The 16,823-nt window shown below is 52.4% G+C and overlaps 5 protein-coding genes across 5 annotated transcripts; 1 reads left to right on the top strand and 4 right to left on the bottom strand.

Annotated features, from left to right (window-relative positions):
* Positions 1–64: 64 nt before the first annotated feature.
* TGAM01_v204432 (hypothetical protein) lies at positions 65–5,655 on the bottom strand (the record flags this gene model as incomplete). The annotated part of the gene is made up of 2 exons (XM_018809823.1): positions 65–636; positions 690–5,655. The coding sequence occupies 2 exons, from the start codon at positions 5,653–5,655 to the stop codon at positions 65–67; spliced, it is 5,538 nt and encodes a 1,845-aa protein (XP_018656962.1).
* Positions 5,656–7,801: 2,146 nt separating this feature from the next.
* On the top strand, positions 7,802–11,853 carry TGAM01_v204431 (hypothetical protein; the record flags this gene model as incomplete). The annotated part of the gene is made up of 3 exons (XM_018809824.1): positions 7,802–11,197; positions 11,265–11,674; positions 11,736–11,853. 3 exons carry the CDS (start codon positions 7,802–7,804, stop codon positions 11,851–11,853), a joined length of 3,924 nt encoding a protein of 1,307 aa, XP_018656963.1.
* A 322-nt stretch (positions 11,854–12,175) lies between these two features.
* TGAM01_v204430 (hypothetical protein) lies at positions 12,176–13,438 on the bottom strand (the record flags this gene model as incomplete). The annotated part of the gene is made up of 1 exon (XM_018809825.2): positions 12,176–13,438. One exon carries the CDS (start codon positions 13,436–13,438, stop codon positions 12,176–12,178), a length of 1,263 nt encoding a protein of 420 aa, XP_018656964.2.
* Positions 13,439–13,830: 392 nt separating this feature from the next.
* TGAM01_v204429 (hypothetical protein) lies at positions 13,831–14,349 on the bottom strand (the record flags this gene model as incomplete). Its single annotated transcript, XM_018809826.1, has 1 exon — positions 13,831–14,349. The coding sequence occupies one exon, from the start codon at positions 14,347–14,349 to the stop codon at positions 13,831–13,833; it is 519 nt and encodes a 172-aa protein (XP_018656965.1).
* Positions 14,350–15,447: 1,098 nt separating this feature from the next.
* TGAM01_v204428 (hypothetical protein) lies at positions 15,448–16,685 on the bottom strand (the record flags this gene model as incomplete). Its single annotated transcript, XM_018809827.2, has 2 exons — positions 15,448–16,170; positions 16,245–16,685. 2 exons carry the CDS (start codon positions 16,683–16,685, stop codon positions 15,448–15,450), a joined length of 1,164 nt encoding a protein of 387 aa, XP_018656966.2.
* Positions 16,686–16,823: the final 138 nt, after the last annotated feature.

Here is a 16,823-nt window from a genome sequence, read left to right as displayed (position 1 = left end):
AGCAAACTCTAGCAGTCTACAATTGTCTGTAGGTCATGCAACTATTGAGCACTTTCTGTTGATTTTATTTGGCCATAACATCGACATAGCGGCCTTTTCTTGCCTTCTTCTGCCCGGGTTTACGGGGTCCTGATGCACTCAACAAGTCATCGATACTGCTGGCATTGCTCATGCTCGTAGTAGGTCTGCTTGATGGTTTGCTGTCGGTACTAGCGCTAGACATGGATCGTAACATGGGCGGTGCGCCAAGGCTTTCCTGCGACGGGGCTCTGTTGAGAACTGCGGGCGGAGCCAACGAACCAAAAGAAGATGAAGGCGGAAGGCTAGCTCGGCCTTGCGGAGGAGGCGGCGTTTGTGGAGGTGTTCCGCTGACGGATCGTGGACTGCCGAGCGCTTTAGGTGGCGGTGGAGTCGCCGCTTTCGCTTCGACTTGCTCGGCTCCGGGCTTCTTGTTGACCCATCGCTTGAGTTCAGGGTCATATACAAAGCTGCTCGCTTCACCAAGCTTAGCCCTGATGGGCTTGCCTGGGGATGATGCTTCTCCAGGACTTGCAATCTCCTTCTTACTGCCGCCACTGAACCAGCCTGAGAAGCCCCAACCTTTCTTGGCTTGCTGCGCTGCAGCAGCACGTTTCGCTACAAATGGTTAGTAAAGGCTTCCTGGAAACTTTTGAGCTGCAAAAACTTACCATCTTCTTCCGCTGCCTTGCGGAACATCTCTTCATTCTCACGATCTTTTTCCGCTTTAGATTTTTCTCGGGCCGTTGAACTACCAGTACCAAAATCATCATCGTCATCATCCATGAAACTCTTCTTCTTGGGCTTAGGTTCATCATCATTTTCCTCTGCAGAGGGCCCAAGGTCGGGCTGATAGGTCGGGGGCTCATATCCGTAAGGTTGGAAAGATGGAGGCTCATAGCCATTTGACGCGCCCTCTGTTGCGTCCACATTATTAATCCCAGTTTCGGATATGCTGGTGTTATTTAAGGGGGGTTCATATCCATAGGACACCGGTTGGAAACCTGCCGTAGAGGGAGTTGTGGCTGGCTCTTCATGGGGTTGTTGTGAGGAGACCGGCTGTTGATATAATGGCTGGTATCCACTCGTAGGAGCCTTACCCTTATTACCAACATCAGCAGTCATTGGCTGGTAGCCAAGGCTCGATGGCGCAAATCCATTGCCACGTCCAGGTGGAGAGCTAGGGAGAGAGGGTGAGACCCCGTATGCGCTCGCAGGGTACTCACTTGAGTTCAGTGTAGGCTGAGAGAAAGAAGAAGGCAGCTGTGGCGGCTCAACGCCATAGGTAGGCTGGGAAGTTGCTGGAGCATATCGCGACAACGCCGATGACAATGCCGACGTAGCAGCAGGAGCACCAGCCCCTGGGTATGCAGGTGAGCTGATGCCCAGGGTGTCAAAATTCGAAACCGACGGGGAGCGGCTCATGGACGGCGTTCCTATACGGGCAAATGGGCCACTCTCCTCGCCCGGGGTGCCATTGGCGTTTTCAGACTCATCTCCGGCGACGAACTTGTTAAATCTATTCCACATGCTATCGGAAACCTTGTTCATGCTAGGTTTGGACATCCAAGAGGAAGATTCTTCTCTCGGTGCCTGTTTCAAGCGGCGCATGAAGTCATCAACGGCGGCCTCCAGAACTGGGTGATGATAAGGCGACCTCTTCGTCTGTGATGACATGGCTGAGAGAATAGCGTCGCAATATTGTAGAGCCCTGTCCCGGTAGCCATACTCAGCCAATGTGATGGCGTGGTGGAGTTTGTAAGGCGCGAGATGGGGAGCGCCAGCAGCAGCAGAAGAAGTGCCCGAAAGTGAAAGCCCGTACTCATATACTTCACTAAGCTGCAAAGCTTCTGTATCCCTTCCAACCTGGTGCGATTGTTGTCGGTGATCCGACCCCAAAAGGACAAAGTCTACATTCGGATCATCGAAGCCGCCAAAAACGGATATCTGCCTGCCAAAGATAAAGCAAATATGGGCGGCTTCAGCCCTTCCATAGCTAGACAAGAGCTTGCCTAGGGCGTTCAAACCGCGGACGTCGTCAGCGCTTCGGTTGCTCAGAACAAGCGTCAAGGTCTCCCTCCATTTATCCAGCCCTTCCATAGCGTCCTTGGTAGGCTCAGAAGACGACCCAGTTGAGACAAGCTGAAGGCCGGCGCGTGCATGAACTGGAACCAGCTCATCGACACAGTCGTCGTAATTACCTGATAGGATCTTGTATAGAGCGGCGAGTGATTCATTACTCTGGCCAGGGTGATTGACTTCTTTGCGAACAAATTCTTGCGCAACACGCTTGTACAAGTCAGGCGAGACTGTATGAGAAATAAGCATGGCATGTCCCCACAGACGCTTATCAACCGCTGCCCAGACAGCGGTCTCACGGTTGCCCTTGAGAAGATCGAGACGGATTTGCTCCATGGTAGCAGAATCAGCGCCGTCAGACTGCATTGAAGTGGCTATAGCACCATTGATGCTTATAGTAGGGTCCGTAGGAAACAAACCATCGTTATCCGCGGTGGGTGTTATAGTCCCCGGGGAGAGGACATCTCGCACAGCCTTCTCGGCCGCGGGGTTGCCTTCCAAAATTCCGTCATGCTCGATGAATATGCGAAGGATCTTCCACAACAGCAGGCGCTCAATACTTCGTTTAGCTTCGAAAGAAAGCTGCGGGTGAAAGGACACCTCGGGGAGTTCCTTCTCCAAGTCGTCGATTCCCGAAGAAAGCCACGCGAGAACTTCCTTTTTCTTCGACTTGCCCTTCAGTGGACCGGGAAATTTGGCTAGGCGGTCTGGCAGAGACTCAATATCCTTGATATTCTGCACTTTGACCTCTCCCGAAGCTCGCAGCATCGACGGTGCTGTTTGGTTCATAACGTATCTCGGAATACTCTTTGGGAAAGAAGTCACCACGGTACCACCAACTCCCCAAGAAATAATGGGGACGCCTTGCCATCTCTGGAGGGGGTCATGCTCTCGGCCGTCCGTAGGAGCAATCATATTCATATTCAAAGATGGCGGCCGAGGATGGGCATGGGAAGCGTGGGCAATCTTGACAGAGGGGGGGGACACAGGTGAGTGTGAAGAAGAAGGTCGGCGAGCAGCCTCTGCAGGCTTCGGGATATATTGACCACCTCTAGTGGCCCCCGGAGACTGCGTATGAGCGCGAGGGGGTGGAACAAATCCAGGCTGCGTCGAAGGAAGGTTGTTAGGAATGTAGCCAGAGCCTGGTCGCTTTGGAGGCGATAGCGTAGATTGAACGGAAGGAATGGGCAAAGGTGGTGGCGAACGGGTGTTGTTAGGCACCGGGTCGTCTTCTTCTTCAACCTCGCGGGTAGGGGGAAGAGAAGCAACGCGAGTGAGTCTCGGCTCGTACGAGGAACTAGCTCGTCGCTCGGCGTGGACAGCTTCTCCACTGGCACCAAACGGCTTGTCGCTGCTAACCTCAAAATGTGCCAGCGGACTAGAGGTTCGCGGAAGATGGGGCAAAACAGCTTGAGGCGAGGTTGCTGAGACGGCTGCTGCTGGGTTATAGGCGGCAGTTGGAATGGGAGCGGGCGGTGCAGGAGAATATCGGCTCGTGGGCGGCGGCGCACTTTGGCTGCCAGCTGCTTGGGGAGGGGGAGCTGGAGAATATCTGGATACATTGGCAGTTGGTGTAGGCAAGGGAGCGTTTGGCGATGGAAGAGGTGCGTATGGGTTTACTCGCTCAGGAGCGACAAGATTCATCTTTAGACTAGAGCCGGGAGCTGCAGGTGGAATCTGGGTTGCCATGGGAGGGCTCAAAGGAGACGGTCCATGAGGTGATGTGGCCAAGCCATATGGGTTAGGAGAAGCTGCTCTGTTGCCTGACCTGGACATCGAACGTGGCTTTGGTGCGGTGGGTAAATCTTCAAAGAAGCCTGATTTGTGTCGTAAGAGAGGCGATTTTTGAATACCACCACTTGGAGGGCCTGAATCGGTGGCACTCATACTGGCGCTTCGCGGAGGGGGAGGTGGCTGAAGCGATGAATTGGAATTGCCCAATTGGAGTTGCTGCATACTAGCTCGTTTCCTTGGCTTCACCGTAGAGGTGACCAAATCTGAGGGTAGGTCATACGGCGACGAATACCCTCCCTTTGCTTTGTCGGCAAAGCTTTGGGCTTTGGGCGAATCCGTTGCCTGTTGAGGAGGCGCTTGACCATATTGCAGTGGAGGCTGGGACACTACTCCCTGGGTTGGGGCACCATAAAACGGGGATTGAAGCGGTGGTGTGACAGGCGTGTACGCAGACGCAGATGCAGATCGCTGTAGAGCAGGTCGATATGAAGTGGGCGCAAAAGCCGGCGTTGATGCCACGCTATTTGTTTGTGAGCTCAACGGCGCAGTCTGTGCTGGGGGCTGGGCTTCGTCGAGCTCATCCAGTAATCCTTCGTCGTCACTGCCCAGGAACGCGGCTGCATCCACTTCCGGCTCTTCTGCTAGTGTGTTTTCAATAAGGAATTCGTCTTCGTCGTCATCACCAGCAAACGCTTCTTGCCATTTTGACGCGAGGTCTTGAGTATGGGGTGCCTCCCTTTCATTTCCGTTGCCAATCTCTTCAATCGCTTCGGGTTCCTCCGTCACTTTGACTTCCGGGCCGTTAAATCCCTCTTCATCCCACTCGAGGGTCTCGTCCGGAAGTTCTTGATCTGCAGATGCCAGGACCTGCATAGTTGATTTCCGCTGCATTGGCTCTTCTTCTTGACCTTTACTTGTAGCGTCTGCTTCGGATTGATTGATTTGATTAAAAAAGTCGTCATCTTCATTGTCATTGTCATCGTCAAAAGAAGGGATGTGCGTATTCTCACTGCTAGCTGCAGGGTCGGCGCTGGCTTGTGTGTGTGGTATCAATGGTACGCCTTCTTCGTATCGCGCTTCGGATGCTTCATCTTCAGCCCATTGGATGTCCCCTCCTATCGATGTGGAGGGCGCGTGTCTGTGGTGCGAATCTTTTGAAGCTTCATCCACGATATCTGAGCTTGGCTGGGGATACGCATCAGCTTGATACTCTTCCTCTTCAATATGAACATCTCGCTCCGTCTCTTCCAATACGTCAAGCGCCTGATTTGATGGCAAAGGTGTATCTTCGATGAGCTCCGGATCTTCTGCCATAAGAGGTACGACAGGAAAAGAATTTGACCTCTCAGAAGGGGGCATGAATTTGAAAGGATCTGTATCAGTCCTCGACAGAGTCCACTCGGCATCATCGTCATCGCCGAAACTGATTTCGGTCGAAACTGTTCGAGCAAAGGAGAAGGAGCTCGAATGCTGCGCAGTACGGGTCGCCGGCCCAGTCGCATCTTCTTGCTGACTCTCTGTTTCAAGTGCCGAGGGCTCCGTGGGTTCCTCAGCCGTTACGGTCTGCGGCTCTGAGGCCAGCTCAGCACCCTCCTCGACGCCGCCAGCGCGGGGATAAGACTGGCCCTCCGTGCCATGCTCGGCCTCGTGATGCTCAACGCCATTTTGCTCTTCTTCGTGCGCCGGGCTATAGTCTAAAGTCTCGGCCAAGGGCTCTGCAGATGCTGATGGTATTTCGTGGTCGTCGTGGGCTACTCCGATATCATGGACGCTGTTTGGCATCAAAGCCGGATTCCATGAGGAGGTGAGCGGCTCGCTAGCCATGATCAATTGAAGGTCGAAAGGAACGAGTCCTCGCCAGCAAGGCGCGAAACAGAATCTAGTTTACTGACCAAATGTGTTAGCAGACAGAGCACAATGCAGACTGCGCAACCAAGATCGGATATCAGACTCGTTATTGATATCTCGAGGTGCGCGCGAGGACACGAGAAGTATCAGCGGTACCTTATACAGAAGCGAATCGAATCGAAAGCGCAGATGGTGGATGCTTTAAATGGAGATCATGTTCGGGAGCAAGGGTAGCATGAAAAAACACGGCTATCAACGAAGCAGGCCTTGGATGGGAAGAACGACAAGGGCCAGTTGGCACGTATTACTTGGAGAAGCAGATCAGGAGAAGAAGCGAGCAGAGCACAGAGCACGGGCGTCCAGCAGGTACCGAGTACCTCTGCGCTAGCGGCGTAGTGGGAAAATGCTCGCCTACAAGGCCGTGGTGCAATGTGTTCGTTACTGGACGGCGAAGCCTAATGTCACATTCCGTCATCCAGCAAACCGATGACCTTGAGGACGCCGAGGCTTAGCCGGCGCAACATGCCACCTTCGACGAGCGTGTCGACGCGGCGGAGGAATGTTGAGACTGCTGAGTCGAGTTGCCTTTTACTAGGGTTACCAAGTATACTTTCATCTACAGTCTGGTCCTTCATTGAAACGGACAATGTTATTCACCGTGGCAGCGGCGTTGAGAGCCGAATGTGCTGAATATGGATTCCCATGCAGACACTAGCAGTTCCCAGGTCAGACCACACACAAAGGTACAGAGCTCAGTCTTACGCACATGGCCTTTCTGATATCGTCAGCCTCGTGTGGTTACCGACTTGCTGAGGCCATGTGTCTTTCTTCACCGCGTTAGCTTTCATCCTCGCCATCACCCTGTACCAGATATCTGTCCATTTCATGTCGTCGTAAAAACAAAGCTTTGGCCCTCCATGAGTCAACCGGCAAAGCCCCGCGATTCACCGGCTGTCTACCTGCATTCACTATACGCCATCCCTGTGCCACGGGAACGATCCCCGCAGTAGCTTTAGATGCGACAGCCTTCTTCAGGAAGGTCTTATTGGCGAAGGCAGTGATTCGGTCCAGTCGGTGCTGCCATCGCAAGTCGCCTGCAGGATACAGGTCGTACGGCCATGTCTGGATGCAGCATTTGGATGCGGGCACATGCGCAAGCAAAGTACCTGAAGAGGGCACTCATGTTGGCCGCTGCGTGCTTGTAGATGATGACACGTACGCCGTAACTTTAATGATGGTAGATACATACCTAGGTACTGTAGACAGAATATTCTTCATGTGATGAGCTTAGTTTACGGCTCCTGCTATTCATGTTTTGCGCTGCTTTAGACGAGAGTTGCTTGGAGTCGCAATTCCTTAGTAGTGACAACCAGCTGCCGAGTGCCTACTACTATAGTAGTACACATACCTATACCTTACCATTGCCAAATGCTCTCTGTAAACTCTCAGGATCAGTCAAACTTCCAAACTATCCTTTCATATACCCGCGCTTCAGGCCTTCAGGCACCCATCTTCATCATGTGATGGCGGCTTCGGCTTCTGCACATGTACGGTTGTAGCATCTATGCATGCACATGGATGCATCGCTACCTATGCTTCGTCTTCAATGCTTACCTACGCAGCTCCAGCGATCGCTAGGCACGATTCGTAGCGCACGTGTGGCTGCGTCGGCGCCCCACCAAGGCACTGATGCGACCGAGTCCCCTGGCTCCGGGAATTAGCGCGGAGCCTTACGTATCCCTTGTGTTTGTTACAGACTTGACACAGCCAACCAGCACCGGCGCTGGCTCCCTCTCGAGCTGCAACGAACAGACAGCTTGAGCAGCCATTGTTTTTGAAAGAACAAGATACACTTTTGGCTCATAGATTCCGCTGCTGAAGCGTACACCAACAGCTGTTATCATATACGGCCCGTTTGGGCAATCTTGGAGGGCATCTGGCAGACCGAATAATGCTTCCCACCGCATTCGCCCATCGACCGTCATAATCTGTTCGCACGTTCTGGGAGCCTGCTCAATTCGCCGATTTCTTGCTCGAGTGTGCAGCATGAGCATCCGGCCACAGCGGCAGCTTTCGCAGAACGTTACACACTACTGAGGCCCCGAAACCAGCTTGAGGCGGGATGCCTCCTTCACCTTCATACCAGCCGCCCGAGTCTCCGTCCAACGATTCCGACTCCGACCTCGACCTCGACATCCAAGAGCTCGACCCCATTTCAACGGAGCCAGCTCGAGAGCTGCAGCAAAATCACCCGGCTGAAGAACGGAGAGCATCAAGGATAGCTCTAAGGAACTTGCGTATGGGTGGGCTGCGGCGCACAAAGCGAGATAGTGGATATGGAGACCTCGGTCGGAATCGCCAAGACTCAGACGATCTTGAGCAACAAAACTTAATAGGGGACCACGATGAAGCTCGGCATCCATGGTCAGAAGCCGGCGGGAGCGGAGAGGATGATGCGCCGTTGCTGGGAGATCAGGGTTCGCCGAGTCGAAGACCACCATCAACTGGGCGCTTTGGCTTCATACGTCGACTGGTGCCAAGCTTTTTGTCACGGAAGAAGCCCGATGTCAAGGAACCAGAAGAGCAGGAAGAAGACGACCCGTTATCTGCAAGAATGATTGCAGTGGGCTCCATCCAAACCTCTCGATTCCCGACTAACATTATTTCCAATGCCAAATACACGGCGTTTACCTTTCTTCCTGTTACTCTGTACAACGAGTTTTCATTCTTCTTCAACATGTATTTCTTGCTGGTCGCATTATCACAGATAATACCAGCCCTTCGAATCGGTTATCTGTCAACCTATATTGCTCCCCTGGCTTTTGTTCTTTGCATTACTATGGGGAAGGAGGCATACGACGATATTGATAGACGGAGAAGGGATAACGAGGCAAACTCAGAGGAGTACCATGTACTACGATTTTCAGAACCGGGGAATTTCACCAGAAATAGTAAGCCGCGCAGGCCGTTAAAGTCAGAAACGATCAGGCGCAAGCCTCGAAAAGTACAAAGCGAACGTCATGACCTCACCGATATCCAGGAGGATAATGAGGATGGAGATCAGCCAACTTCCGTTGTTGAAGAAATAAGCCGCAAGTCAAAAGACCTGCGAGTTGGAGACGTTCTCAAACTCACCAAAGGGCAGCGAGTTCCGGCTGATGTGGTAATCTTGCAATGTCACTCTACTGAGGGGACTACAACGAACCCATCAGCGGACGAACCCACCGAGCCAGAGGAGGAAGAGACGTTGCTTGCATTTGAAGAGGGAGAATCTAGCTCTAGCGCCAAAGGAAAAGCACCTGAGCAAACACCCTCCCAGAACGATCATGCAAACAGCGGTCCTTCCGGGGAAACATTCATCAGAACTGACCAGCTGGATGGAGAGACGGATTGGAAACTCAGATTAGCTTCACCGCTGACCCAAAGTATTGCTCTGGAAGAATTTGTCCGCCTTCGCATAACAGCTGGCAAACCCGACAAGAAAGTCAACGAATTCGTCGGGACGGTTGAGCTGATGCCATCTAGGCAGGCTGCGACCAGCCAGCAAGCTCTGGCCGACAATGAGGGCAGCAGCGATTCCAAGTCGGCTGCGCTCTCTATCGACAATACGGCTTGGGCGAACACTGTTATTGCATCTCAGGGCACCACCTTTGCAGCCATACTATATACTGGTCCGCAAACTCGATCTGCATTGTCTACTTCTCCCTCCCGATCAAAAACTGGACTTTTGGAATATGAGATCAACTCGTTGACAAAGATTCTTTGCGCTCTCACGCTTGCCCTGTCTGTCATACTGGTGGCTTTGGAAGGCTTTGAAAAGAGTGGCGAAAACGCCTGGTACATCAAAATTATGCGATTTTTGGTCTTGTTCTCAACCATCGTTCCGATCAGTCTCCGAGTGAATCTGGATATGGGCAAAAGCGCATTTTCGCGGTTCATACAGCGAGATAAAGGTATCCCAGGGGCGGTAGTTCGCACAAGCACCATCCCAGAAGACTTGGGGCGAATTGAGTATCTATTGAGCGACAAAACTGGCACACTGACTCAGAATGACATGGAAATGAAGAAGATTCACATCGGAACAGTTTCATATGCCAACGAAGCCATGGACGAAGTCCAGTCATATGTTCGCCAGGCCTTTTATATCCAGCCCACCACTGATCCTGCGTCTCAGAGCGTTCTCATTACTCCATCTTCCGCCATGTCCAACACGGTCAACATAGGAGCCACCCGTACACGGCGCGAAATTGGTTCACGTGTGCGAGACGCTGTCCTTGCGCTCGCGCTTTGCCACAATGTGACACCAACATCAGAGATCGAAGACGGCCAAGAGGTGACCTCGTATCAGGCGTCTTCTCCAGACGAGATTGCAATTGTTCGATGGACCGAGTCTGTAGGCCTCAAGCTGTCATACCGTGACCGCAAAGGAATGATGCTAGAATCGACTGAGACTGGAAGGCCTGTTGTCCGTGTACGAATCCTTGATGTTTTCCCATTTACATCCGAAGGCAAGCGCATGGGAATCGTCGTTCAGTTTCTCGAAAACGTGCACGATACCAACCCCGGCCTTGGCGACGGCGAGGTCTGGTTCTATCAAAAGGGTGCAGACACCGTCATGAGCCCGATTGTGGCGGCAAACGACTGGCTTGACGAAGAGACAGCTAACATGGCGCGCGAGGGCTTGCGTACTCTTGTTGTTGGGCGGAAGAAGCTCTCACATCAGCAGTACCAAGAGTTCGCTTCTCAGTACCACGAGGCTTCCCTTTCCATAACAGGACGAGATGCGGGAATGCAGCGGGTTGTCTCGCGCTACCTCGAGAGCGACCTGGAACTGCTGGGCGTGACGGGTGTGGAGGATAAGCTGCAAAAAGACGTCAAGCCCTCGCTGGAACTGCTGCGAAACGCTGGTATCAAAATCTGGATGCTCACCGGTGACAAAGTCGAGACGGCAAGATGCGTGGCCATCAGCTCGAAGTTGGTCGCACGAGGCCAATACATCTACACTGTCGCAAAGCTCAACAGAAAGGACAATGCCCAGGAGCATCTGGATTTCCTGCGAAGCAAAACAGATGCCTGCCTGCTGATTGATGGAGAGAGTCTTGCATTGTTCTTGACTCACTTCCGCCTCGAGTTTATTTCCATTGCCGTTATGCTACCCACTGTGGTTGCCTGTCGATGCTCACCCACACAGAAAGCTGAGGTGGCGAAGCTCATCCGCGAGTACACGAAGAAGCGGGTTTGCTGTATCGGTGATGGTGGCAATGACGTTTCCATGATTCAGGCCGCCGACGTTGGAGTTGGTATCGTTGGTAAGGAGGGCCGGCAGGCTAGTTTGGCGGCCGACTTTTCTATCGAGCAGTTCTGCCATTTGGTCAAGTTGCTGGTTTGGCATGGGCGAAACAGCTACAATCGCAGTGCAAAACTAGCCCAGTTTGTCATTCATCGTGGTCTGATTATTGCGGTTTGCCAAACTATGTATAGTATAGCGTTGAAGTTTCAGCCCGAAGGATTGTACAAGGTATGTAGAGGCGTCTGTTTTTTACTTGCCTCTTTTATTTCTTAGTTCTGCTGCTAACGTGGGATAGAATTGGTTAATGGTTGGTTATGCCACAGTCTACACTGCGGCCCCCGTCCTATCACTCGTACTAGACAAAGATGTGGATGAAGACCTGGCAAACCTGTACCCCGAGCTTTACAAGGAGCTCACTTCTGGCGCTTCTCTGTCCTACCGTACATTCTTCGTCTGGGTATTCGTGTCAGTCTACCAGGGCGGCATGATCCAGGGCCTCTCACAAATCCTCACAGAAGTTGACGGCCCAAGAATGGTTTCCGTCAGCTACACGGTCCTAGTGCTCAATGAGCTTCTGATGGTGGCCATTGAGATCACGACGTGGCACCCTATCATGATTTTCAGCATTGTGGGGACGTTTATCTTTTATATTGGATCGCTGCCGTTTTTGGGAGACTATTTCGACCTCGCATTTATAATTACTTGGTATGTTTTCTTCATCTCTTGTTGGAGTAAGAATAACAGCTAATTTTTCTACTTTTCAAAGGGGATTTGTTTGGCGCGTGTTGGCTATCGGATCCATTTCTTTGATCCCACCGTATGCAGGAAAGTTAATCAGGAGGACGATGAAGCCGCCTTCGTATAGAAAGGTGCAGAACAGGTGATTTTTTTTATTTTTCTTTCTTACTTCTCTTTTAGTCCTTGGTTTTAAATTCGTAAAAAGCGAAGAGGAGGATGTGGCGTATTGGCGACTGAGCGATTTTCTTGTTATGCGTTGCAATGTAGTAGGCACATAGATGGTTATCGTTGTTGGTGTTGTTATGTTGTTATTTCAGACGAAGAAGAAATTCGAAGATTCAATACACTCAATTCTCGACACTTTGTGATCCTGGTGTATAAATGCATATCTATCTATGAGTGTACATGTCTTGGGCTTGGCCATTTTATAATCCCCTTTCATACATTTGACTCTATATTACGACATCACTACAACTTCAGAACGAGCCATTCGTTTGCAAGGCTCGGATACTTTCTCTGAAGCTGTGCTGCTACGCCCCCTACCGGCCCCTGAATCTGCTGTCCTCCAAGCCACGTCTTCGGTCCCGCGTAGTGAGCAACAAAGCCATCAGGGCCGGAAACCACAAAGAGATTTTTCCCAGCTCCAGCGCCGCATTTGCAGTCATCTGCTGCTGCAGGAGTCTCGAATTCGGGTGCCAGTTTCAGCGCTGACGAGTCGTGCAGACGGCATCCAGGAGTGGCGATGGGTGAGACGCCTTGTTGGTCCCCTGATGTGATGGCTTTTTGAAGATCCGGTTCACGGAAATGTGTTTGTTCGTCGTCAATAGCGACTTGTACGTGCAGCCGGTTGCCGTATATTGACTTCATGGCTTTGAGCTGCCGCGCCACAGGGCTGGGGTCTTGTAGCTGAGAATCCAACTCCACCAACTGGCTACTATCTGCAGACCAAAATTGCCACCACGATGACCGTTTTCTCGGTGGGCCACTACCACGCTGTAGCTCTTCTCTCTTTCTGATTGCCCAGAGGATATCCACCCGTGTTTCCGGGCTTTTATCTAACACTGCCTGGGCGACTTGCATTGCTGGGGCGACGCCTGTCCCGCCAGCCAGGAAAACGACTTTCTTCCTGTTGCCGAGTCGTGCCAAGACGTCGAATCCTACATGCGGTCCTCGTAGCCAGACATCGTGACCTACGCGAAGACGGCTAAGATAGTGGGACATTTCGCCGCCTCCTATGGCGCGCACGTAGAATCTGAGGCTTCCATCTGAAGGATCCTCGCCATCGAGAGGCGGGAGTGGCGTGTAGTGGCGGGCGATTTGGACTTGAGGCTGCTTGAACTCGACAGACCATTGGGGGTAGCGCCATGAAGATGTGCCGGGGGTGAGATATGGCAGCGAAGGGTTATGGTGCTGAGGCGAGATTGTGAAGACGAATGATGTGGGGGAGACGGCTTCGCGAGAAGTGATTGTGTAAGGGGCGAAGTAGTCGGCGTTGAGAAGCGTGGGTTTGGAAGACGTGGTGGAGTAGTAGATGATGGAGCCGCCGAGGATGGCGGTGGTGATGAGAATAGGGAGAGTTTTTGATCGTTTGGGGGGAGATTTAGAGGTGGCTGTGGCGTATTGTCGAGAACAGTATTGTATGGATGAGGGCGTTGCTGTTCTTGTTGAGATGGCTTTTGTGAGAGGAGCTTTGTGAAGCCTTGCCGCCCAGACGGCTCCCCGGCTTGACATTTTTGGGGACTTTGCGAGTTGAATTGAGGAGATGAAACAGGAATAGAACGAGTTAATTTGAGAAAGAAATAAAAACACCGATGCTAATCAAATACAATGGAGCAGACTTCAATGATAGAATGTTGCTTAAAAAGGTATTGTCACAAGTGTATAAGAGAGAAAAAAGCGCCAACAAAGGTTGAAGGCGAGTCACGTGCTCCCATATAAATCGCCAACTCAGTATAGCAGAACCAAGCTTCAATTTCCAAACTCATAGAATGCTTCTCCCCTAAGTATACAGAGAACAAAAAGCAAAAACACCATTTCGCCATTTCTCCATCAATTTTTTACAATCTGAAAATCAACAAAACCCATCCCATCACTCCCCTTAAAGAAACAGATAGACAAGACACTCAAGCAATCGAAATCTCCAAGCTGTTGGACTCATACTGGCCCGAAAACTCGTCCGGGTTCGAAACATCATCCCAGTCCGCCTCGTCGATATCCTCCGCGCGGCGCCTCCAGACGGACATCCACTGACCGCTCAGCTTCACCGTCGCCGACGAGCCCAGACGCCGCAGCGGCACCGGGTCGCGGAGGACAATCTCGGCCGTCTGGCTCTCGCCCGGGCCGAGTGTCACCATCGTCTCCTTTGGCGGGGGCCAGGCGCGCTTGAGGCGGATCGTTGGGTAGTCGAGCGGCGCGTTGATGCTGCTGCCGCTGCTGTCGCTGTCGGAGCTGGAGGAGCCGGAGCCCGGGTAGATGGCGAGGTTGCCCAGCTCGAGGATCAGCTGGTCAAAGGGCGACTGGTATTCGGCGATGGTGACGAGGTGCGCGTTGTTGTTCTTGACGGTGGCGATGATGGTTGGCGGCGAGGCCTTGGTCTGGGTGATGGAGACTTTGAGTCCGTTGAGGGGATCTGCTGAGGCCATCCTGTCTGTCTGTTGCCTGGCGGCTTGTTTCCGATTTAGATCTTTTGCTTCTCCCCCCTTTATCTCTGCAACAATGGTTTTCTTCTGAAAAGAGAGCAGGAAAGATAAAGGCGAATGAATTGATCTTTTAATCTAAGTAAGAGAAAGCGGAAGCGTCAAAGGCCGTTTTTGGCGTGACTCGCGACTCAACTCCGGATCCGGCAAGCAAGAAGGAAAAAAAAAAGGGAGCTATTCACAGTATCACGAGTATGGGACCAACTTCCTTACACAGGGACGCGCTTCGTGGGTCCCCCTCACCATTCATATACTCGCGGCGTTCCGAACAAATCCAAAGCTCGGGTGGCCCGACTGTTATAGTATAAGCAGCGTCGGTGCGGTCTCACACACACAACTCGCCGACTCATGCAGTCATCAAGCCAGACGCATGGACACAAGGTGGGTCGAGAGGAACAAGCATGGTTTGATTCTCAGACACTAGCACAGACAAAGTCAGTCGGTCGGTAACACGACCAGCGATGATGGGTAATTGTCATCGTATGGGAATGCCCTCCATGTTCCCCCCTCGTAAGCCAGCCAGTGGTTCACGCTGCAACAACTCGGCACTTGTAAGACGCCCACTTTGAGTCGGATGGATTCTGGCAAGAGCGGCAAGGCATGCAACAGACATGGGGCGGGCGGCTATAGTGGCCCATGGGCTTCTTGTGGCGGGATTCATTCAGGATCCCTCGCCATTAGCTGGGCAAAACTGGGGTAAACCGTAAATCACATGCGAATCGATTAGATTAAATTGGCGACCACAAGCTGCCTAACCCAGGCAGTTGTCCGAGCATGTTGCCGATCCGTCCAACGCCGGAATGGGATGTATGTATGTACCTCTGCTGATGGCTGCAGGTCCCGATGTCTCTGGTTCCGAGCACTTACACGCAGCAGCTCCGTCACTTTGTCTCTCTTGCTCAGCTGGTCATCTTTTTGTGTCTGGTCATGAATCATCTAGACTATATCATCTATCTAATTTGAGATTTGTGCTACTAACAAATATATCCCATTATCCAGCTGATGTCCTCCTTCTGTCTCACCATCTCCGTCATAGACCATCATCTACAACCTCAATATCCGCCTCTGTGCATCAATCCCTCCCCGAAACTTGTCCTCCACCACCCGTCCCTGCATCACCGTCTCCCGCACAAGTCCCTCCACATGTTTCGGCTCTACCCTCCCGTACCAGACCCCGCATCCCGCCAAAGCATGCTGCTCGCCCTTGTCATTCGTAAATCCAGGCGGGACATAGATAATCACGTTGCCGGCAAACTTGTGGCCTCCAATATGGCTAATCAGTCCAACTCTCGCCACTTTCTTCTCCGGGCTGCTGCTCCCTTCTATCCTCTTCACCTCCTCGCCATCCAGGCTCCCAACCTGAACCGCCTCCTTGGCAACGTGGAAGCCTTCCATCTCAAGCTTCTCTTCAAACTCTGTCCTTAGCACAGGCCCCATTGTGCCGCATCGTAAATCTCGTCCTCCGTGGCCGCATATCAGCACCAGCACGTCCTTGACGTCCTGCACGCCGGGTAACAGGCCCTGAAATGCCTCCTTTCGCGTAAGTCGATCGCGGTGCACGGGAGACAGTCCGTCGTGGGCGCTGTGCAGCTTTTCAGGCAGTAAGAAGCCCTTTGCGAGGGCCTTGACGCTGTCGAAGGACACACGCGGTAGAAATGGGACGTATTTGAAGGACGGTAGTAGGTAGGCGGACGTCGACTGGATTGCCTTTCGGGGAGGCACCGAGCTCGGAAACGAAGAATTGATGACAGAAATGTGGTGAAACGGCTGTTTTGTACGCAATTCATTAGCCCTGTAGCTTCAGCCCATAAGCTCCCAGCTTCCAGTTTCACTTCACTTACATCCGTATACTTCCCCCCTCGTCCAAAAAGCTCCTTCAAATCAGCCGCCAAATTATCACCACTATTCTCATCCTCAATCTTAGACAGCCAGTCGTCCTTGTCCGTACACACCACCACATGCTCCGCATACCCAGCCATGACGCCATTCAGCGGGTTCTGGTGGTCAATCTCCAGCCCGTCTGGCATCGCCGGCGTGTCGGCGCATCCGCATGTCGGCGACGGACAGCTGGGCACGACGGGAAATGGAGGCGGCCGCGCAGACCTTGTGGCGATGCTTCTTCGGCTTGCGATTATCGCTGCTGGGACCAGGCGGTTGTTGGTACGAGATATCCAAACACTATAGACTTGAGACTGGATCTGAAGCTGATGAAGCGACGATGGCAGCAGCTTCAACGGCCGGTGGAGAGGTATCCGCAATGACATACTGACGAGAAGTGGCATAGACGGATGCCAGCGCTCGACATGTTTCTATGCTATGATTGAATCTAGAAGAAGATAAAATTCTAACAAGGCGGTAATTCGGCATGTACAAGTCACGACGGGCTCGCAGTGGTGATAGCACTAACCCCGACGCTCTCC

The sequence above is a fragment of the Trichoderma gamsii genome (assembly GCF_001481775.2).
Source record: "Trichoderma gamsii strain T6085 chromosome Unknown Scaffold_12.2, whole genome shotgun sequence".
In the NCBI taxonomy this organism is placed as follows: domain Eukaryota; kingdom Fungi; phylum Ascomycota; class Sordariomycetes; order Hypocreales; family Hypocreaceae; genus Trichoderma; species Trichoderma gamsii.
Note: the sequence above shows the minus strand (reverse complement) of the source record. Positions and strands in the feature narration are given on the sequence as shown.